The 23,377-nt window shown below is 42.8% G+C and overlaps 1 protein-coding gene across 6 annotated transcripts in view; it reads left to right on the forward strand.

Moving 5' to 3' along the window:
- The window catches only part of IQSEC1 (IQ motif and Sec7 domain ArfGEF 1), an 830,222-nt gene that overhangs the window by 230,981 nt on the left and 575,864 nt on the right, over positions 1–23,377 (forward strand). For all 6 annotated transcript variants that reach the window (XM_056524209.1, XM_056524210.1, XM_056524198.1 and 3 more), the window contains exon 2: positions 14,153–14,182. In XM_056524209.1, the coding sequence (XP_056380184.1) occupies positions 14,153–14,182 (30 nt within the window). The remainder of the gene's footprint in view (positions 1–14,152; positions 14,183–23,377) is intronic.

Raw genomic sequence — 23,377 nt, forward strand, 5'->3', positions numbered from 1 at the left:
GCACGGCTCCGCCTCCAAAACTCACTGCACACATAGGGCTGCCGCCGGAAAGCCCTGTGTGTACGCCAGGTGGGAAACACACCCTAACTTTGACTTCATCTATATCAGTGTTTTCCAACCAGTGTGCCCCCTAACGGTTACAAAACTACAAGTATTTGCATCAAGTGGAGGAACTCTGGTTGGGAAACACTGAATAACTTCCCATCTCACCTATTCTGTTTAAGAAGAAGCACTGCCAAAATGTAGTTGCAATCCTACTTCTATTGTGGAAATCATTGTTATGCTCCTTCCATAGGTCACCTGATCCTCTGACTTTAACTGTACAGTTGTTCTGCCTCTGCCTGTATCATCTTATGTGAATCACGTCTATCTATCCATTTCCTATCTCCGCTCGTTCAGCATTTATTTCATTCCAGCTGTGCTGCTGATTCAACATTACCACCAAGTGTATGGGAGTTTTGTTCTTTTTTTTTCCCCTCTAAATTGCATGTTTTCAAGTCACAAATAACTAGATCACTTTTTTCATCCGTATTGCGCTTGGTGTTATAAATAATTTCTTTGGTTTTTAAAAATAACATCTATTTAAAACTTCTATTTCCACTAACAGATTTTCTAACTATGGTTCAATGAAAACATTATAGTTTTTTTCCCCCCACAATACGCAAATAAGACAAAAAGCATTACAGTCTTAATGATAAATTGATACAATGGAAAAAAAAACAATATGTAAGCCCCCTGGGATTATCATTGTGTATTACCCTGCAATTCATGGTGTCCAGTGGATGGTGGACTGCACAAGCAAATAAACTGAGCAGTGACTAAAGCTGGGAAAGGCCATCTTGATTCAGAGTCCAGGGAGAGAACATGGATGAACAGCACTTCATTTTATTTGGCCCCTTCATTTATGTTCTTTCTCCTTGCTCTTCCATTTGTCCTGAAGATAATTGTTATTGATTTCTCCCTATTCCTTAGGATATATTACCAGCAAATGTAACATCTGACTACCACAACCTCACTCTGGTCGGCTTTTCTGTTGGCTTTTCCTGTCAAACTAATTTGGGCCGAGTTACTGTGAAAGGCCAGACAAACCTACACACTTGTTTTTGTAGCCTAATACAGTTTGTAGCGGAGCATATTGTCCTCCTCTCATAAGTGTAAACTGTATGTACACCTAAGTGTTGTACGATTTTGTTCCTGTTAAGGTCATAAGGGCCTAGTTACTCTGAAAGGCCAGCCAAAATTACACACCTGCTTTTGTACCCAAATACAGTTTTTTATATAACTGTTTTATTTATTGTTTTCATCAGGATATTTAAGATACAAACAATATAAAAATAGAAAAGACAATAACGAGTCAAGAGCAGTCTCGTTAGCAAACCATCAGGTTCAGGCACATAAGGTTGTGTAGCCAAATACAGTTTTAAGCGTAGTGGAGCGTATTGTCCTCCTCGCATAAGTGTAACATATATGCACTCAGCTGGTGTATAAATATGTCAGGCAGAGAAATGCCAGAACGTGCACAGAGGAGTGGCAGAGGCCTAAATTCATCAGGCGCAGGCAGAGGTTGCAGCAGACTAGAGGCAAGTGGCAGCAGGAGTCACAGCGAGAGGCCTGAGCTCCCGGTATCAGCTAGCAGTCGTGTCTTGACCAGCAACCCATCTGCCGTCATTGATTGGTTAACTCGGTCATCCACTTCATCACCAGTGACATCTGACACCCCAAGTCAACAGTCAGTGGGTTTCTCAGACACAACCCTCAGTTGGCATGACCTGGGAGCAGTCCCTGTCCTCCAATTGCCTCTTTCCTATGCTGTTCCCTCCCCCACAGAAGTATTGTATGCTGTGGGCTCAGCTCCACTATTTAGTGAGGACGATCTACTAGAGGACAGTCAGCAGCTACTGCCCAGCCAAGAAGTAGGGGAGACACCCGCTGCTTCTGCCGCTAGTCGAGCAAATACTGATGAGGAGAGTGGCGTGGGAGGTGGTGTTGTCAGTGTTCAGGCTCCTGAAGCAGACACCGTTGAGGAACCTGAGGTGGACATCAGTGATGCGCAGACACAACTCGATGATGAGGAACCCTATCACACTTGGGAGCCGGGTGCAGAAGGGGTTTCATCATCATCAGGAGAAGAGGATTGCAGGTTGCCCGTGAGGCAGCAGCTGAGCCAGCAAGATGATAGCATGGTTGGGAGTCAGCATGGTGGCAGAATTGGGAAGTCTGGAGCCAAAAGTGCCCAGGGTAGACCACCTGCTTTGCGGCAACCTACCTTCCCAGGAGGTAGTGGAACAGGAAGTCGGTGGCAGTAGCAGTAAGTCAGTGCAGACTGTTGGGTGGAAAATCAGCTACTCGGCGGTGTGGCAGTTTTTCATCAAGCATACCTGGCCACATGCAAGATGTGTCGGTAAAGGTGAAGCGTGGCCAGGGTCCCAATGTTGGCACCATGGCCCTGCGTCAACATTTGCAGTGTCACCATAAAGCGGCCTGGGAGAACCGTGGCTCTGATGCGGTGATTCAGCCTGCTGCATCACCCAGTTGCACGCCGCACCCTGTTTCAGCCAGCCGAAGGGAGCTGTCTGTCATACCCATCTTTTGTCGGTCCAGATGCTTCTTGCTTCTGCTCCTCCTACTTCGAGTCAGTCATTCCGCCAGCAATCCATCAGAGAAGCCATGTTCAAGAGACAACAGTATGCGCCCACTCATCCAACGGCGCAGAAGCTGAATGTGCTTCTGTCCAAGTTGCTGGTGCTGCACTCCCTCCCTTTGCAAGTGGTGGACTCTGCACCTTTCAGAGAACTGATGGCTTGTGCCGTGCTGAGCCGAGGTGGAGAGTCCCCGTCATTTCTTTGTGAAAAAGGCAGTACCAGCCCTGCACAATTATATGGAACAGACAGTGGGCCAGTTGTTGAGCCTGTTGGTGTGTACCAAAGTGCACGGCAGCGCCGACGTGTGGAGCTGTAACTACAGTCAGGGACCTTACATGTCCTTTACGGCCCACTGGGTGAATGTGGGTCCTGCACAGCCACAACAGCAACTTGGACAGGTCACACCGCTTCTGCCTTCTCATCCCTCAACGTGTCCTCAGCCTCCACTGCACGGACAAGTCTCAGTGCCCCTCCAGCATACCATGCTGTGCAGGGCACGGCGAAGTCACGCTGTTCTTCACATGGTTTGCCTTGGTGAACAGAGTCACACAGGGGAGGAACTGTCTGTCTGCGCTACGTCAAGGACGCCTGAGCCATGTGCCTTGCATGGCACACGTGTTCAATCTGGTTGTTCCTGAAGTGTTCCCCCCCCCATCTGCAAGACATCCTAACAATGGGAAGGAAACTTTGCATGCACTTTCACCAATCATACACTGCAAAGCACACCCTCCTTGAGCTGCAGCGTCAGACCGGCATCCCCCAACATATTCTGATCTGCGAAGTTTCCTCCCGTTTGAATTCCACCCTCCATATGTTTGACTGAACAGGCGAACAGAGAAAAACCATCACCGATTTATTGATGATCCAAGTGGATGGGGGACTCCCCTGTGTAACTTCAATGTCAACCAGCGACACCTGCTGTTTGCTCTGGCCCTTTGAGGAAGCCACATTATGAGTCAGTTGCCAGGATTACGGGATGAACGACATAGTTCCACTTTCCTACAACAGATGGTGGAAATGATGGCTGGTCAGGGCACTGGATATGTGGTGCCTACGTCTCACGGTCACATGAGCCCTGTGGGGGCTGAACTGGAGGAAGAGGGGGATGGGGACAGTGGAGCACAGGCAAGGTTTTGTGAAATGGGTGGTTTTTATAGTCATCTGACAGGAGAGGAGGAGCAGGAGCAGCCTGTCGAGCTATAGGGTGATGAGTAAGACGAGACAGAGGACCCAGACACACCGTGGCCGTATGCAGTGGAGATGGAGGCAGGTAGTCCCTCAAAGTCACTTACACAAATGGCACGATGCATGCTCACTTGCTTGAAAACCTATATAGATGCACCAAACTGACACAATATTATGAGTAAATATAAATCTTTATTATAATCAGATAAGATAAAACATGATAAAAAATCAGCAGCAGTTAGAAAGAAAACGGCTCCGAACACAGATATTAAATAATGTCCAATAGGCACATGGAATGGCACATAAATATAGGTATACAATACTCAATGAAAAGTGGACTTAAAAACAAGCCACAATACATGTATATATATAAAGAATACACCTAGAAGTGCCTAAGTAAACCCAGTACACTAATGTAAACAAGAAGGACATATAAAGAAGTATAGCTAGTATAGTGTCATTTGCCCAGTGCTATCGGCAGTATGAATACAGGGAGACAAGGATGTTGCCCATACATATCTGAGGGGAAACAAACCACCTCGGTAAAAGTTGGAGCATCGGTTGTCCCTGAAAAAAGTTTGATTGAACATATAAGACTGTCCATGCACCTAGCCAACTGACACCCAGCTATACTTACACAGGTCGGGAGCCTACCCCTACGTCGTTTCGCTCACTCGCTTCCTCAGGGAGTGTCATATGGAGGGTAAACGGAAGTATATATATATGATATCGACCAATCAAACAAGTTCTATAAGAATTAAATACCTGGTACAGCTGTGCGCGCTGTAAGCGTGACATGTAATGGTCTGCGCCATCTTGTCTTCAACCGCGCATGCGCACGGCACCACCGGAGTGCGTACGTATTGACGTCACCACGATGGTAGCGGGCGCACGCGCAGTGAACACAAGAAGCTGGAACTGGTAAGGGAAAATCCAACGCATGTGCAGACAGGTAGGTAAGCTGCGCGTGCGTGGAGAGGATAAGCCCGTATTCAACGGGCGCATGTAACCAAATAGTGGTAATAAGGGGAGCGCTATATTAAGAACATAGACAACACAACCCACATGTAGTGATGACAAGAATGTGCAAAAGTGCTCGTGCCCAAAATAAAATAAAGTGATCATGCTCGTGAAAAAGTGAAACGTAATAAAAACACAGAGTCAAATGTAATAATAATATCACATGATGAGGAATAAATTTGTAAAAAATGACACATAAATATATAATGGATAAAGTGCATGTGTGCATATGCAAATATGTGCATGTAGGTGTATCCATATTGAGTGTACTTATACATAATTATGTGTAAAATGAATAGGTGAATGATGAAGTGTATTACAAAAATATTTATAATGATACATAATCACAATGTGGTGTTGAGTTGATGCATATAGTCCCGCGCTGAACTCAAAATCCGCAGATATGCCAGGTACCTTCAATAGATGTCCATATTTCTTTTATATTTCTTTTGTTCTCTTTTTCTCTTCCTTATTTGTATCTTTTCTTTTCTTTTTTCTTCTTCTTTTTTTTTCTTTTTTTCTTCTTTTCTCCTTTCTTTTCTTTTCCGTTCCCTGGCTTATCTATATCTTTATCCTGGTTTTTCTTTCTTTCTTTCTGTTTCTTTCTTTCTTCCTTTTTCTTTCTCCTTTCTTTTTCATCTTAGGTACCTGGCATATCTGCGGATTTTGAGTTCAGCGCGGGACTATATGCATCAACTCAACACCACATTGTGATTATGTATCATTATAAATATTTTTGTAATACACTTCATCATTCACCTATTCATTTTACACATAATTATGTATAAGTACACTCAATATGGATACACCTACATGCACATATTTGCATATGCACACATGCACTTTATCCATTATATATTTATGTGTCATTTTTTACAAATTTATTCCTCATCATGTGATATTATTATTACATTTGACTCTGTGTTTTTATTACGTTTCACTTTTTCACGAGCATGATCACTTTATTTTATTTTGGGCACGAGCACTTTTGCACATTCTTGTCATCACTACATGTGGGTTGTGTTGTCTATGTTCTTAATATAGCGCTCCCCTTATTACCACTATTTGGTTACATGCGCCCGTTGAATACGGGCTTATCCTCTCCACGCACGCGCAGCTTACCTACCTGTCTGCACATGCGTTGGATTTTCCCTTACCAGTTCCAGCTTCTTGTGTTCACTGCGCGTGCGCCCGCTACCATCGTGGTGACGTCAATACGTACGCACTCCGGTGGTGCCGTGCGCATGCGCGGTTGAAGACAAGATGGCGCAGACCATTACATGTCACGCTTACAGCGCGCACAGCTGTACCAGGTATTTAATTCTTATAGAACTTGTTTGATTGGTCGATATCATATATATATACTTCCGTTTACCCTCCATATGACACTCCCTGAGGAAGCGAGTGAGCGAAACGACGTAGGGGTAGGCTCCCGACCTGTGTAAGTATAGCTGGGTGTCAGTTGGCTAGGTGCATGGACAGTCTTATATGTTCAATCAAACTTTTTTCAGGGACAACCGATGCTCCAACTTTTACCGAGGTGGTTTGTTTCCCCTCAGATATGTATGGGCAACATCCTTGTCTCCCTGTATTCATACTGCCGATAGCACTGGGCAAATGACACTATACTAGCTATACTTCTTTATATGTCCTTCTTGTTTACATTAGTGTACTGGGTTTACTTAGGCACTTCTAGGTGTATTCTTTATATATATACATGTATTGTGGCTTGTTTTTAAGTCCACTTTTCATTGAGTATTGTATACCTATATTTATGTGCCATTCCATGTGCCTATTGGACATTATTTAATATCTGTGTTCGGAGCTGTTTTCTTTCTAACTGCTGCTGATTTTTTATCATGTTTTATCTTATCTGATTATAATAAAGATTTATATTTACTCATAATATTGTGTCAGTTTGGTGCATCTATATAGGTTTTCTGGTATTTCTGGGCACCGAACAGTGGTTTATACCTTGTTTGTTTTTGGCCTCAATTTATTGGTTTACATGCTCACTTGCTTGAATAGTGACTGCCGAATTGTCACCATTCGGCAGCGGGATGACTTCTAGCTCTCCACCTTTTTGGACCCTTGCTACCGACACAAAATGGGGGCCTTTTTTACACCCACTGAGAGGGAGGACAAACTGACCTACTTCAGGGATATCCTATGTGGTCAGTTGACCGATGCTTATCTGCGCCATTGTCCAGCCTCTCGCAGGTCTGACTCAGGGGGCCCTCTGCACTCACGTTCCACTGCCATGGCTGCTGGAGAGGGGTGGGGTGGCAGTAGCAGTACCAGCTCCATCAGCCTGAGCGTACAGTCGCTGATGAGTAGCTTTCTTCACCCGGATAGTGAAGCAACTCATCAGCAGCAGGTAGACCAGCAGGTGGTGGCATACCTTGACATGACCCTGCCAACACACTTTGAAGATCCACTGGACTTCTGGGCAGCCAAACTTAATTTGTGGCCGCAACCAGCAGAGTTTGCCCTGGAAAAGTTGTCCTGCCTGGCCAGTAGTTTGCCATCAGAGTGGGTGTTTAGTGCGGCGGGGGCCATAGTAACCCCAAAAAGAACTCGTCTGTCCACCAAAAATGTGGAGAGACTGACCTTTGTCAAGATGAATCAGGCATGGATCAGCCAGGATTTCCACCCAACAATGCCTGATGCATCAGAGTAGATTGACCATGGTGCCACACGAAGACTTCACAAATATGGATAGTGCAAAACATATTTAAGGTGCTGCTCCCCAGTTACAGAAATTCCTCTGCATTTGACCACAAGCGGATGCCGCCTCCAGGCTGTGTCATTCTGCCACCATATGTTCTCCTCATGCTGATGCCACCTCTAGGCTGTGTCATTCTACCACCATATGTTCTCCTCATGCTGCTGCCACCTCTAGGCTGTGTCATTCTGCCACTATATGGTCTCCTTATGCTGCTGCCACCTCCAGGCTGTGTCATTCAGCCACTATATAATCTCCTCATGCTGATGCCACCTCCAGGCTGTGTCATTCTACCACCATATGTTCTCCTCATGCTGATGCCACCTCTAGGCTGTGTCATTCTGCTACTATATGATCTCCTTATGCTGCCGCCACCTCCAGGCTGTGTCATTCAGCCACTATATGGTCTCCTTATGCTGCTGCCGCCTCCAGGCTGTGCCATTCAGCCACTATATGGTCTCCTCATACTTCCGCCACCTTCAGGCTGTGTCATTCAGCCACTATATGGTGTCATCATGCTGCCACCACCTCTAGGCTGTGTCATTCAGCCACTATATGGTCTCCTCATCCTTCGGCCACCTCCAGGCTGTGTCAGTCAGCCACTATACTGTCTCTTCATGCTGCCACCACCTCCAGGCTGTGTCATTAAATCACTATATGGTCTCCTCATGCTTCCGCCACCTCCAGGCTGTGTCATTCAGCCACAATATGGTTTCCTCATGCTGCCGTCACCTCCAGGCTGTGTTATTCAGCCACTATATGGTGTCCTCATGCTGACAACACCTGCACGCTGTGTCATTCAGCCACTATAGGGTCTCCTCATGCTGCGAACACTTCCACGGTGTCATTCAGCCACTATTTGGTCTCCTCATGCTGCCGCTACCTCCAGGCTGTGTAATTCAGCCACTATATGGTCTCCTCATGTTGCCACCACCTCCAGGCTGTGTCATTCTGCTGCCATTTGGTTTCCACTGGCTCATGTCCAGTTTTTTATAGCTTTTCGACCAAAATAAGTTCATATAAAAAAATAAAAAAATCAGAAAATTCTGCTAATGGGACAAATGAAATTTTTTATCAAATTTGATCATCGCTAGACCTCATGTTATCTCTTGAATTACCACAAGAATCCAAAGAAACAGGTTGGAGCGAGAAAATTAAACCATAACTGATTAAATCAAACATTCAAAGTTTGATACGCAGTTTCGCAGTACCAACCGTGCTTACTTACACGTGCATGGCTTAATATTTTCGACAAGCATGTGATACCGGCAGGATCTTCCCAGTTTAGAGTGTTTTAACGTGTACTTGCAAGCCTCTTAATAAAGATATACCCTGTTGGACTTCATCTGGATTCTGGACACTGGACATTCCCTTTTCTTTAATTTGATCTACCCAGTAGTCCTCCCGAGTCAGGCCTGCACCACTGAGAAAGAGTACAAACTGACACACTACTCTAAAATTGTGCTGCTCTGCAGCCTACATAGGCTGCCGCCACTCCAGACTGTGTCATTGTGCCACCATATGGTCTCCTCCTTTTAAGACACAAGTACGAGCTTTTTCACTGCTGCAACTTATGCCCACTCATCCAACGGTGCATAAGCTGAATGTTCTCCTGTCCAAGTTACTGGTACTGCAGTCCCTCCCTTTTCAAGCCATGAGCATTGGGGTGCGCTTAGAGGTGGGGGCTGGGACACGTGGTAGCCGGCCTCGCGGCGGAAATCAAGCTCGATTTTAAGATACAACTAGGAGCTCTCCATAGTTTACACTGCAGCAATTATACACTATTGTAGCTGGAATTACCGCGTCTGCTGGCACCAGACTTGCCTTCCAATGGGTCCGCAAAAAAGGATTTAAAGTTTGCGCATTCCAATTACCAAGCTCTGTCATTGTGCCGCTGTGCGGCAGTGATTCTAATAGCGAGGCCTGTGATCTGCATGTCATACTGAATTACCGTATTATTTCACTAACACCTCACACTCCCTATGCGTGTTACGACAAGGCAAAGTGTTCTACTCCCCTATTGAGCCTCTCTGTAGCCTGGAAATAGCCGTTTTAATAGCGATTCGCCACAAAACAATTTGAATCGAACCAAATCGAATTTTCCAAAAATCCGCTCATCTCTAGTCGCCATTACAAGGGTTGTCACTCAACTGTTTGATACTCCTTATATACGTGTATGTCAGTTTATAAGATCATTGCTTGTGGAGTTTGGTGGCAAACTTTTTTGTGAATAGTGTAACAAGCAGCAGATGTGGACCCACTGTGTATCCTATAAAGTTTGTCTATGGGCTACTTTTGAAGGTATTGTCTAAGTGTTCCCCTGGTTTTCACCCAAGGATTGTATGAGAATCTGAACTTAGCTGAAGTACTTTTGTAATCTGGATTTCAACTCTAAGGATTGGTCCAGGTATAAGTGGTGGCTTGCCTCAAGGCCGATGAGACAGCAGTTCGAGGAACTAGGGGTTTAGGGAGGAGAATAGTTGAGATATGAGTCAAGTAGGGATCGACAGATATCGATTTTTTAGGGCCGATAACGATAATCTGTGGAGGTTAAGTCCGATAACTTATACCGATATTCCGGTATAAGTTATCGGCTATTTATCCCCCAACCTGGCGACACCGCTGCAGATCATTGATTTAAAGCGGGCGCTTTAAATCAATGAACTGCAGCAGCTTTTGCGGTGCCAGAAACAAATTTACTCACAAGGAATACCTTGTGTACCACTATGAACCTATTGCTTAGGCAATTAGTGAACAGTTGAGCTGCAAGATATACCTAAAGTGAAAAGATAATTGGGAAAGGAAGTAGGGATCGACCGATATCGTTTTTTTAGGGCCGATACCGATAATCGGTGGAGGTTAGGGCCGATAGCCGCTAACTTATACCGATATTCCTGTATAAGTTATCGGCTATTTATCCCCCCGTGACACTGCTGCAGATCATTGATTAAAAGCGGGCGCTTTAAATCAATGCACTGCAGTGGCTTTTGTGGTGCCATAGGCCTCCGCCGCCACCACCCGCTTCTCTCCCCCTACCTGTCAGGGTGGTCCGGGCCATCCATCCTTCCTGTAGTGTCCGGTGGCATTCCGGGTGGAGGGTGAACCGGTCCTGGCTGTCCTTCTTCTCCGGGGGTCATCTTCTCCACTCCGGGCAGGCTCCGGCCTAGTACGCTGCATAGACGCCGCTGCGCAGTGACGCCCGTGCGCAGCGACACACCTGACGTCACGGCGTAGCGGCGTCTATGCAGCGTACTAGGCCGAAGCCTGCCCGGAGTGGAGAAGATGACCCCCGGAGAAGGACAGATCGGACCGGTTCACCCTCCACCCGGAATGCCGCCGGACACTACAGGGAGGATGGATGGCCCGGACCACCCCCATTACGGGTAAGTTAAATATTTTTTTATTGACTCGGAGGGTGGGGGAGGGGCCCGACTGGTATAGCGGTACGGGCAAAAATCCATACCGTGGGAGAAAAAAAAAAACGGTATCCGGTTCATGCCGGCATACCGCCCAGCACTACGGTGGGGGGTGCGACGCAGTGCGGTGGGGGCGGTGTGGGGGACGGGGCATTATCGGCTTATCGGCAAAGTAATTGCCGATACCGATAATGCCCAAAATCGTGATTATCGGCAGATATCGGCCATACCGATAATCGGTCGCTCCCTAAAAGGAAGGATTTGGGCAAGTGCACAGTTCCTTCAAAAGTCTAAGGCCATGTTCACATGTCGGAATTTTTGTGCGGAATTCTGCTTGGAATGTCAGCACAGTAATTCCGCTGCAGTAGATTCTGCTGCTCTGTGCACACAGTGGAATTTCCGTGCCAGATGTTTCAGGCACGGAAATTCAATTTTCCGTGTCTGTATAAAGAATGAACATGTTAATTCTTTGTGCAGAGTCCGCACGGAATGCATTGCCGTCTATGAGACAACGCATTCCTGTGTGTTTCTAGCACCAAAATATTATGTCGGCCCCGTCCGCCGTTCGGACATTCCATCATGTGAACATAGCCTTAGAGTGAGCATATGTACACCCTATGGTCAGGACCAATAACAGCAGTTGAAGTAGCAGGAGGGACCAAAGCATGGCATTGGAGGAAGACATGGACTGGATTATATGGGGAGTTGATAACCTGGCAGGTGTGCTTGTTAGACAGAGCAGTATGTGATTGTGTTACAGATCGTAAATTATAAAATCTGTTTGGATTGATATTATTTGGTTTAAATGATTTTCGGTGGAAGCCCTTTTAGGTCCCCAGATAAGGGAGGCTCCAGGGATTTTGGGGGCAACATCTATGGGACCTGACAATGTAGCCTTATTATTTTCCATCCATTCTAGAAACTGATATAAAGACTAGTGTTACCAGATATATACCAAACAAGTCCATAGCCTATAATTGGCTCCACATAGGCTAAAGAGTGTTGCCTTAGTTTTCTTTTTTATAGTTGAGTATGATATTTTATACAGGACTGCCTCTTGTTCTTCTAATATAAGTCCATGGTTGACATTTATTACTGTGCTGAATGCAGTTGCATTACCAAATATTGCTGCATCCTTTAAAAACATTTCATGATATAGATGCAAAAGGTAAAAAAAATGAGGTCTGCACAAAACAGATTGATTGAATGATTGAGTGGAATTTAAGAGGACAGCTGAATGACTTTTTCAAATTTATTTTAGCGGAAAATTACCTTTTAAAATTGGAGTTGTATATTCATAGGGACTTTGCAGTGTTGCATATTGAACTACAACAAGAACTGCTCCAAATGTCAGATTGTTCTACTTCTAGAATCTAGAGTAGAAGATATGCTCATAGCAGATGTCTTTGTGAATGTTTTATACCTAGTGAAATCCAGCACTGAAATGTTTTAAGTGCACATTACACTGAAATATGGCTTATACAGAAAACAATCTATATACATTATTTGGTTCTTTTTCTTTCAGCATAAAACAATTGCACTCCAGAGGTCTATTGGAAATTCATTGTTCAATGTTTTCTCATTGGTAATTTACAGTGTGCATGTAAACATTTTTCAGGATCATTTGCCCATTGGGGGCACTATTCCACTGGAGCCTAACGCTCAATTTATTTATTTTTCTTGGTCAATCAATACTATAGCTTTCTATTTTATTGGCAAATGTTTGTAACTGCTATTTCAGTAGGTTATTGTAATATACTAGACCTTAACGCTGTAGTCGCTCTCTTCCTGCATTCATAATGGGGGATGCTGCCTGTGCTATGTCCTCTTTTCAGTAGACTGGCGGATAACCTTTTTTGCCACTCTTAGGCATGTGCCCTATACCATACCCTTATTATATATACAGTGACACCTTTTGTAAAGACCACCTCTTACTGAGACCAGATTTTCAGTGAAAATTTTTCATTTCCATATTTATTATCTCCAGCTTCCAAGCTTTCAAGTAAGCCTACCTAGCTGGCTAAATAAATATTGATTTTTTTTTTAATTAACATTTATGGCATAAACATGTTGCACACATTGTGGAATGTACATAAACAGTCTAAAACTAGAAAACCAAGGGAAAATCAACTTTGAGCAAAACATATTGCCATGTACAAAAAAGAAAAGAGAACAAAAAGGGCATAAATAGCACAGCAGAAAGAAGACAAGAGAAAGAAGGAGAAACAGTCTACACCTTCCATCATGGTCCTTTGTGATGAAGTAATGGCACATCATAGAGTTAAAACTGACGTAGAGTGGGCTTATGAAGCTGCACACACAGTGCTTTAGGGCTTCACAAGCCTATTCTAGGCATACCTTTGCTGAAAAAGAAGGCTGCAGTATACAATAAACAGGTTTGTAATCCCGTCCAGGAGTCGTCAAGACATTGAGAGATGCAGGACTCGATGTCTGCTCTTCTTTGAGGCTGCACTGCCTCTCTCCAGCTAAGTCACTCTGGTGATTGTACGCAAGGATGCCGCCGGCAGGCGAGCCCTGTGTTTCATTCAACAGATTGACGTTGCCAGAAAGAGGTGGTGTGGCCCCCAGAAAAGAGCATACCCTAGGCCCCTGTTTATTGTCAGTATACAGCAGCGTTCTTTTCCAACAAATGAATTTATAGAATAGGCTTGTGAAGATCTAGTGTGCTGTGTGCGTGCAGCGTCACAAGCATATACTCTATAACAGTTGCACTTAAAGGTGTATTCACACGTATGGTATCCTGCGATTATTTGATGCGCAGGATATGAAGCTGCAGATTTTATGCCGCAGATTTCAATGTAAACTAAATGACTGAACACAGCTTTAAATCCTGCGCATCAAATATGCACATGATACTGTACGTGTGAATATGCCCTTAAGATGCGATAGATGGGTTAGATATCCAGGTGTCCCAAATTTTTCAATTTTACAAAGGCATCCTATTGGCCTCATAAGTGAGCTTCTAAAGGGACAGTGCAGAGTTAACAACTGAAAGCCACCCTCATGCTTTAGGTTACTTGGTTTGCTTCCAATTGATGACATGATTTGAAGGGAGCTGTAATTAATAATAAAATGGGAAATTCAGATTTACTAGTGTTGTAAAAGAAGACTACACTGATACATTGTTATGTTTGTATTTTCAGGTATGAAGAAGACGTGCCAAGAAATGTAAGGTAATTTACATTTACATTTTTTTTTTTACATGCTGTAAGTATGCATTTAGTGCCCACTACTGTCCATCTGTACATAGTTTGCTTCCAAACATGTTAGAATGACATACACACACTTTCTCCTATGTTTTTATGCTTTATGCCTATTTGTATGTGAAGAGCAACGTAAACTGTAGGTTTATGATATTTGGCTTGACCTAATGTTATTGGCAGAAAGGCATTTGTTCTTTTTTTTCTTTGCTTTATTATTACATTTTTACTATTATTTCTTCATTTTCACTCTGTCACTAAGAAATAGGTCTAGGTTTGCAGCAATTTATGCAAACTTGTTTATGGTGCAACCCCTGCACCAGGGATGGGCATTTATTAAAGGTATATGTAAAATAAACAATTAAGGGCCTGTGCCCACTGGCGTAATCCACAACCTTGTGTGTGGTGGTGTGCTGCAGATCTCTAAACCATAATCCAAAGAGTCAAGAAAGAAATTTCACTGGTCGCCAAATAGTGGAAGGTCCTCTAATTGGATTGGAGTAGCCCCTACTATAAGGACAATTACTTGAAGGGGTATTCCAGGATTTTTTTTTTATTTGACTATGCTATAGGAGCTATAAAGTTAGTGTAGTTCATAATACAGTGTCTGTACCTGTGTTTGATGGTTGGTCTCGTATTCTTATATGATCTTTGCTCTGGATGTTCATTTTTAACAGCATACAAAATTACTTCTGTCTCGGGTATTTCCCAATTCCCAGGATGCAATGCGGCCAAGACCTGATCTCACTAGGCAGGTGATGACAGGGAGCCTGTCTGCTTCAGTGGGTGGAACAGATGGAGGCCCCTTGATTAGAAAGCACTGACCTTTTTCATTGAATCTAGCTTGTTTGTTGTTCAATGGGTGGGGTGGCTGATGTGTGGGAGGTAGGAAAGTGGAATTCTGGGATTTGTAGTAAGAAAGAAAACTTCAACAGGAAATACTGAGGTTCACAAAAAGCTAGCCACAGTGTTATGGTAATCTCACAACATCGCCATTTAACCCAAAAGACAAGCGCAGATCCTTCCTAAGCATGTCCATTACTGTCTGGCAGGTAGGTGCTAAAATCACCTTATGGTTGATAACCCATTTAAATGCCCTAGATTAGTGTTTCCCAACCAAGGTACCTCCAGCTGTTGCAAAACTACAACTCCCAGCATGCCTGGACAGCCAAAGGCTGTCCAGGCATGCTGGGAGTTGTGGTTTTGCAACAGCTGGAGGCACATTGGTTGTGAATCACTGAACTAGCCATTGGCAGTGTTGATCTACAGTGCAGCAACATCATTAGTATCCCAGTATGTATCAGATCCCTACTAGAATTTATAAAAGAGGGTTAGAAGATGGCTAAAGTAATTTATATTTCCCAGGATGGTTTGTATTTATTTGCTTATCCAGATAACAGGGCAAGCCGTGTTATTGATTCCCTGCTCAAAACAATGGATCACTTTATAGTTTTGTTTAGGGATTTGTTTAATATACATACATATATATATATATATATATATATATATATATATTACATATAGATTAGTTCACCACTCCTCTTTTAGATCCCCCATCCAGTTACAGTAAGGGTATGTTCACACGGCAAAATTCTGCAGTTCCGCACAAATTCTCATAAGCAAATCTTCCTGAACCAAATTGCAAAATGCCGAAATTTTGGCAGAATTTTATGTTCTTTAAACAAAGAAGTCTGCGGAAATTCAAGCCCCATTGAGTTCAATGGGATTTCGCTGCATAATTTGAAGACAGGTCCTTAAATTTTGCAGAATTTCTGCTGCGGAATTGCTGATCTTTAAATTTTGCGGAAAGCTGAATACTTCTCAAAGTTCTGCACCGAAATTCCACCATGTGAACATTGCCTAACGGTTCAGTTTCAATTACATGAAAGGGGCAAAATAGATCCCAATTTTTTTTTTTATGCCATCAAGACAAAAAGTACAGTAAAAAGGATGCTCTATACTAGCGATAAGACGATCATATAATTATACCTTCACAGGGTATACGGGCCAGTGTTGAATACGAAATTGCAATCTTAGTCCCATGGTAAAAAAAAAAACAGGATATTGGCCCATTAATCTTTCTCCACTTCATTCCTTCTCAATGCATTTTAAGGGTTACAATAGTCTTTCCTTGGTTCTCAAGTGTGGATATGTGAGATGTAAGTGCTGTCAGCTCATTACACATAAGACCACAGGGTTCCCTGCTGATGATCATCCAGCTCATACAATTAACAATTAGTTAAACTGTACGAGCGAAAACATGACCTGTGTCCTAAGACGCCCCTGTAATCAGCTTTACATAAGGAGAGCCGCTATGTTCCTGCAAAAGAGCCTGAATACACGTCTGTCTAACCCAGCGCTTTCAAACAGTGGGTCTCCAGCTGTTGCAAAACTACTACTCCCAGCATGCCTGGACAGCCTTTGGCTGTCCAGGCATGATGGGAGTTGTAGTTTTGCAACAGCTGGAGACACACGTTTTGGAAAACACTGGTCTAACCTCTCTGGGATACGAAGAGGCCCCCTTAAAATACTTTATTATACACCAGACTCTGCTATGACGCTTGAGGATTGTTACTGGGACTGCAACAATAAAATATCAGCCATTTAATGAAGATGACGGTCACGCTGTATTATAGCCCTCCAGCACTACATGGTCATACTGCAATCATTTAGTGGATTTGTCTCTGCAAACAGAGAGGTGTATACTGTATAGTGCAGTGTTTTCCAAACCGTGTGCCTCCAGCTGTTGCAAAGCTACAACTCCCAGCATGCCCATACAGCCTTTGGCTGTCTGAGCATGCTGGGAGTGGTAGTTTTGCAACACTTGGAAACACTTGATTGGAAAACTCTGTTATAGTACATGTGCACAAACTGCTGCAGCGGAGACATCAGGCAGTACAACAAACCCTGGTATACCTGCTTCATTAATTCAGTCTTCTCTACGGTGGGTTTAAGCATTAATATATTTATTGATCATGATCTCTTCATGCTGTAGCTAGCAGAATAAAACCTTTTTTTAAAGCAGATCTAAAATCAAAAAAAATATATATACAATGGAAATGTCATGGGTAAGCATAACCTTACAATGTTATTTAACATTTACAGTGGGTGTCAAAAGTTTGGGCAACCCAGGTAAAAATTTGTGTTAATGTGCATAAAGAAGCCAAGGGAAGATGGAAAAATTTCCAAAAAGCATCAAATTACAGATTAGACATTCTTATAATATGTCAACAAAAGTTAGATTTTATTTCCATCATTTACACTTTCAAAATAACAGAAAACAAAAAAATGGCGTCTGCAAAAGTTTGGGCACCCTGCAGCAGAATTTATAGCATGCACTGCTCCCTTTGCAAAGCTGAGACCTGCCAGTGTCATGGATTGTTCTCAATCATCATCTGGAAAGACCAGGTGATGTCAATCTCAAAGGTTTTAAATACCCAGACTCATCTGACCTTGCCCCAACAATCAGCACCATGGGTTCTTCTAAGCAGTTGTCTAGAAATCTGAAACTGAAAATATTTGACGCTCACAAAGCTGGAGAAGGCTATAAGAAGATAGCAAAACATTTTCAGATGTCAATATCCTCTGTTTGGAATGTAATTAAGAAATGGCATCAGGAACAGTGGAAGTTAAAGCAAGATCTGGAAGACCAAGAAAATATCAGACAGAGCAGCTCGCAGGATTGTGAGAAAAACTATTCAAAACCCACGTTTGACTGGACAATCCCTCCAGAAAGATCTGACAGACACTGGAGTTGTGGTACACTATTCCATTATAAAGAGATACTTGTACAAATATGGTCTTCATGGAAGAGTCATCAGAAGAAAACATCTTCTACGTCCTCACCACAAAAATCAGCATTTGAACTTTGCAAATGAACATATAAACAAGTTCTGTGGACCGATGAGGTTAAAATTTAACTTTTTACCCGGAATGAGCAAAGGTACGTTTGGAGAAGAAGGGGAACAGAATTTAATGATAAGAACCTCTGTCCAACTGTTAAGCATGGGCGTGGATCAATCATACTTTGGGGTTGTATTTCAGCCAGTGGCACAGGGAACATCTCACGGGTAGAAGGAAAAATGGATTCAATAAAATTTCAGCAAATTTTTGATGCTAACTTGATGCCATCTGTGAAAAAGCTGAAGTTAAAGAGAGGATGGCTTCTACAAATGGATAATAATCCTAAACACACCTCGAAATCCACGGGGGATTACATCAAGAGGTGTAAACTGAAGGTTTTGCCACGGCCGTCAGAATCTCCTGACCTCAACATAATTGAAAATCTATGGATAGACCTTAAAAGAGCAGTGCGTGACAGACAGCCCAGAAATCTCAAAAAATTGGAAGACTTTTGTAAGGAAGAATGGACAAAGATACCTGAAACAAGAATTGAAAGACTCTTGGCTGGCTACAAAAAGTGTTTACAAGCTGTGATACTTGCCAAAGGGGGCAGTGCAAGATATTAACTCTGCAGGGTGCCCAAACTTTTGCAGACGCCATTTTTTTGTTTTCTGTTATGTCGAAAGTGTAAATGATGGAAATAAAATCTAACTTTTGTTGGCATATTAAAAGAATGTCTAATCTGTAATTTGATGCCTTTTGGAGATTTTTCCATCTTTCCTTGGCTTCTTTATGCACATGAATACAAATTTTTACCTGGGGTGCCGAAACTTTTGATCCCCACTGTATTGTCTCTGGGCCTTGGTAACATAGTAACATAGTTAAAGGGGTACTCCCGTTGAAATTTTTTTAAATCAACTGGTGCCAGAAAGTTAAACAGATTTGTAAATTAGAGAATATAAAAGATCACAAGCGCTGGATGGGTCTGGTTTGATGTGTGATTGTACTGCTGCTTTACTATAAATGTGCTCCCCTATGAATGCACACTGTGTAGAAAGTAATATACTGAAAAATAATTGAATAGTAAGCGTAAGTGTAATGATCCCACAGCAATGCTACAAGAGATGATACATATATTAGAAAATAAGGCTACATGTGTTGTATCTGCCTAAAAGGATACTTATTGTCTCTTATCCACTGATCTCGTTGTACAGAGAAATGAAAATATACTGATGTATATATTAGGTCGGTTTCTGTGATATAGTTGAACAATTAGCAAGCGTATTCTGAAGGTTATATGTTGTAAGTGAACTAGAGTATTAAAATATAATGCATATCATAATTCTGTGCACTAGTCAATAATGGAAGTAACTAAGATAGCGTTACAGCGCGATCGCTGTGTATTGCAGTGAAGGAGGTACCGCTCTGCAGATACGTGGGCTCCCTGAAGTGGTGTTCCAGAGGTTGCAAGTAGTTCTTACTGAATTGACTCCCGGATGTAGCGAGTTACTTCTTTTAATGTTTTTTCCAAGGGTGTTACTTCATGAAGGGTCCGGTCTCTAGGAAGGAGCGTGGATTGCATAGTGACGTCACTCACAACACACTCAGTCGGAACCTTAATCCGATTGTAGCGTGCGTGAAAGTTGGTAGAGGTGCCACCGGCCGGGGCGTGCTCCCACTGCAATCCACGCTCCTTCCTAGGGACCGGACCATTCATGAAGTAACACCCTGGGAAACAACATTAAAAGAAGTAACTCGCTACATCTGGGAGTCAATTCAGTAAGAACCACTTGCAACCTCTGGAACACCACTTCAGGGAGCCCACGTATCTGCAGAGCGGTACCTCCTTCACTGCAATACACAGCAATCGCGCTGTAACAGGTACACAGCGATTGCGCTGTAACGCTATCTTAGTTACTTCCATTATTGACTAGTGCACAGAATTATGATATGCATCATATTTTAATACTCTAGTTCACTTACAAATGTCTTAGAACAACATATAACCTTCAGAATTCGCTTGCTAATTGTTCAACTATATCACAGAAACCGCCCTATTATATACATCAGTATATTTTCATTTCTCTGTACAACGCGATCTGTGGATAAGAGACAATAAGTATCCTTTTAGGCAGATACAACATATGTAGCCTTATTTTCTAATATATGTATCATCTCTTGTAGCATTGCTGTGTGATCATTACACTTACACAGCAACCACCGATTTTTATCAGCTACCATACTATTTACAGGTCAGTTTGTAATGTGTGTATAATACATCACTTACTATTCAATTATTTTTCAGATATGTAAATTACTTCTATTAAAAAATCTTAATCCTTCCAGTACTTATTAGCTACTGAATACTACAGAGGAAATGGTTTTCTTTTTGGAACACTGCTGACATCATGACCACCGTGCTCTCTGCTAATATCTCTGTCCATTTTAAGAACTGTCCAGCAAACATAACAATGCATAGCAAAAATATGCTGCTCTGGACAGTTCTTAAAATGGACAGAGATGTCAGCAGAGAGCATAGTGGTCATGATGTCAGCAGAGAGCTCTGTGGTATACAGACCCTAAAAAGTACTGGAAAGTCTAAGATTTTTTAACAGAAGTAGTTTACAAATCTGTTTACCTTTCTGGCCCCAGTTGATTTAAAAAAAAAGTTTTCCACAGGAGTACCCCTTTTAATAAGGTTGAAAAAATACCCGAGTCCATCAAGTTCAACCTATATCCCTAATTAGTCCCTACTGAATTGATCCAGAGGAAGGCAAAAAACCCTCATACTAGAGGTAAAAATTCCTTCCGACTCCAAATATGGCAGTCAGAATAAATCCCAGGATCAATGTTCTGTCCCTATAAATCTACAGGGTGGGCTATTTATATGGATACACCTTAATAAAATGGGAATGGCTGGGGATATTAACTTCCTGTTTGTGGCACATTCGTATATGTGAGGGGGGAAACTTTTCAAGATGGGGGTGACCATGGTGGCCATTTTTAAGTCGACCATTTTGAATCCAACTTTTGTTTTTTCAATAGGAAGAGGGTCATGTGACACATCAAACTTATTGGGAATTTCACAAGAATAACAATGATGTGCTTGGTTTTAACGTAACTTTATTCTCTCATGAGTTATTTACAAGTTTCTGACCACTTATAAAATGTGTTCAATGTGCTGCCCATTGTGTTGGATTGTCAATGCAACCCTCTTCTCCCACTCTTCACAAACTGATAGCAATACCGCAGGAGAAATGCTAGCACAGGCTTCCAGTATCCGTAGTTTCAGATGCTGCACATCTCGTATTTTCACAGCATAGACAACTGCCTTCAAATGACCCCAAAGATAAAAGTCTAAGGGGGTCAGATCGGGAGACCTTGGGGGCCATTCAACTGGTCCACGGCGACCAATCCACTTTCCAGGAAGCTGGCACGTTCCCTGAGTTTTTCCAGCAAGATGGTACACCACCACATGGCTGTCAGGTCCGAACATTCCTAGATGAACAGTTTCCTGGAAAGTGGATCGGTCGTCGTGGGCCAGTTGAATGGCCCCCAAGGTCTCCCGATCTGATCCCCTTAGACTTTTATCTTTGGGGTCATCTGAAGGCAATTGTCTATGCTGTAAAGATACGAGATGTGCCGCACCTGAAACTACGGATACTGGAAGCCTGTGCTAGCATTTTTCCTGCGGTGTTGCTATCAGTGTGTGAAGAGTGGGAGAAGAGGGTTGCATTGACAATCCAACACAATGGGCAGCACATTGAACACATTTTATAAGTGGTCAGAAAATAACTCATGAAAGACTAAAGTTACGTTAAAACCAAGCACATCATTGTTTTTCTTGTGAAATTCCCAATAAGTTTGATGTGTCACATGACCCTCTTCCTATAAAAAAACTAAAGTTGGATTCAAAACGTCTGACTTCAAAATGGTCACCATGGTCACCACCCATCTTGAAAAGTTTCCCCCTCACATGTACTAATGTGCCACAAACAGGAAGTTAATATCACCAACCATTCCCATTTTATTAAGGTGTATCCATATAAATGGCCCACCCTGTAGAATCCATAACCTGTAATGTTATTATTCTCCAAAAATGCATCCAGACCCCTTTTGAACTCTTTTACAGAGTTCACCATGACCACCTCCTCTGGTAGAGTTCCATAGTCTCACTGCTCTTACAGTAAAGAACCCCCATCTGTGCTGGTGTAGAAACCTTCTTTCCTCTAAACGTAGAGGAGGCCTCCTTGTTATAGATACAGTCCTGGGTATAAATAGATCATGGGAGAGATCTCTGTACTGCCCCCTAATATTTATACATAGTTATTAGGTCGCCCCTAAGCCTTCTTTTTTCTAAACTAAATAACCCGAATTCTGATAATCTTTCTGGGTACTGTAGTCCTCTCATTTCCTGTATTACTCTGGTTGCCCGTCTTTGAACCCTCTCCAGCTCCACTATATCTTTCTTGTACACTGGTGCCCAGTACTGTACACAGGATTCTTTGTGTGGTCTGACTAGTGATTTGTACAGCGGTAGAATAATTTCCTTGTCGTGGGCATCTATGTCCCTATTGATGCACCCCATGATTTTATTTGCCTTGGCAGCAGCTGCCCGACACTGGTCACTACAGCTAAATTTACTGTTAACTAAGACTCCTAAGACCTTTTCCACGTCAGTCGTCCCAAGTGTTCTCCCATTTAATACATAATCCCAGCCCAGATTATTCCTCCCCATGTGCATAACCTTACATTTATCAGTGTTGAACCTCATCTGCCACTTCTCAGCCCAAACCTCCAACCTATCCAGATCCATTTGTAACAGTGCACTGTCCTCTATAGTGTTTACCACTTTACAGAGTTTAGTATCATCTACAAAGATTGCTACTTTACTATTCAACCCCTCTACAAGATCATTAATGAATATATTAAATAGAGCAGGACCCAAGACAGACCCCTGTGGTAACAGTCACCCAATCAGAATAAGTACCATTAATAACCACCTTCTGTTTCCTATCACTGAGCCAGTTACTTACCCACTTAGACACATTCTCCCCCAGCCCCATCATTCTCATTTTATGCACCAACCTTTTATGTGGCACCGTATTAAATGCTTTGGAAAAATCCAGATATTCAACATCCAGTGATCCAGAGGGTCTGCCTATCACATTACTTAATTCCTTTAGAACACGGGGGTGAATGTCATCTGGACCTGGTGATTTGTCTATTTAGATTTTTTTGTAGGCGGCACTGTACTTCCTGGGTTAGACAGGTGACCTGTAAAGAGGAGTTTATCTTATCTCGCTGTATATCACCTGGCATTTC

The sequence above is a fragment of the Hyla sarda genome, chromosome 6 (genome assembly GCF_029499605.1).
Source record: "Hyla sarda isolate aHylSar1 chromosome 6, aHylSar1.hap1, whole genome shotgun sequence".
In the NCBI taxonomy this organism is placed as follows: domain Eukaryota; kingdom Metazoa; phylum Chordata; class Amphibia; order Anura; family Hylidae; genus Hyla; species Hyla sarda.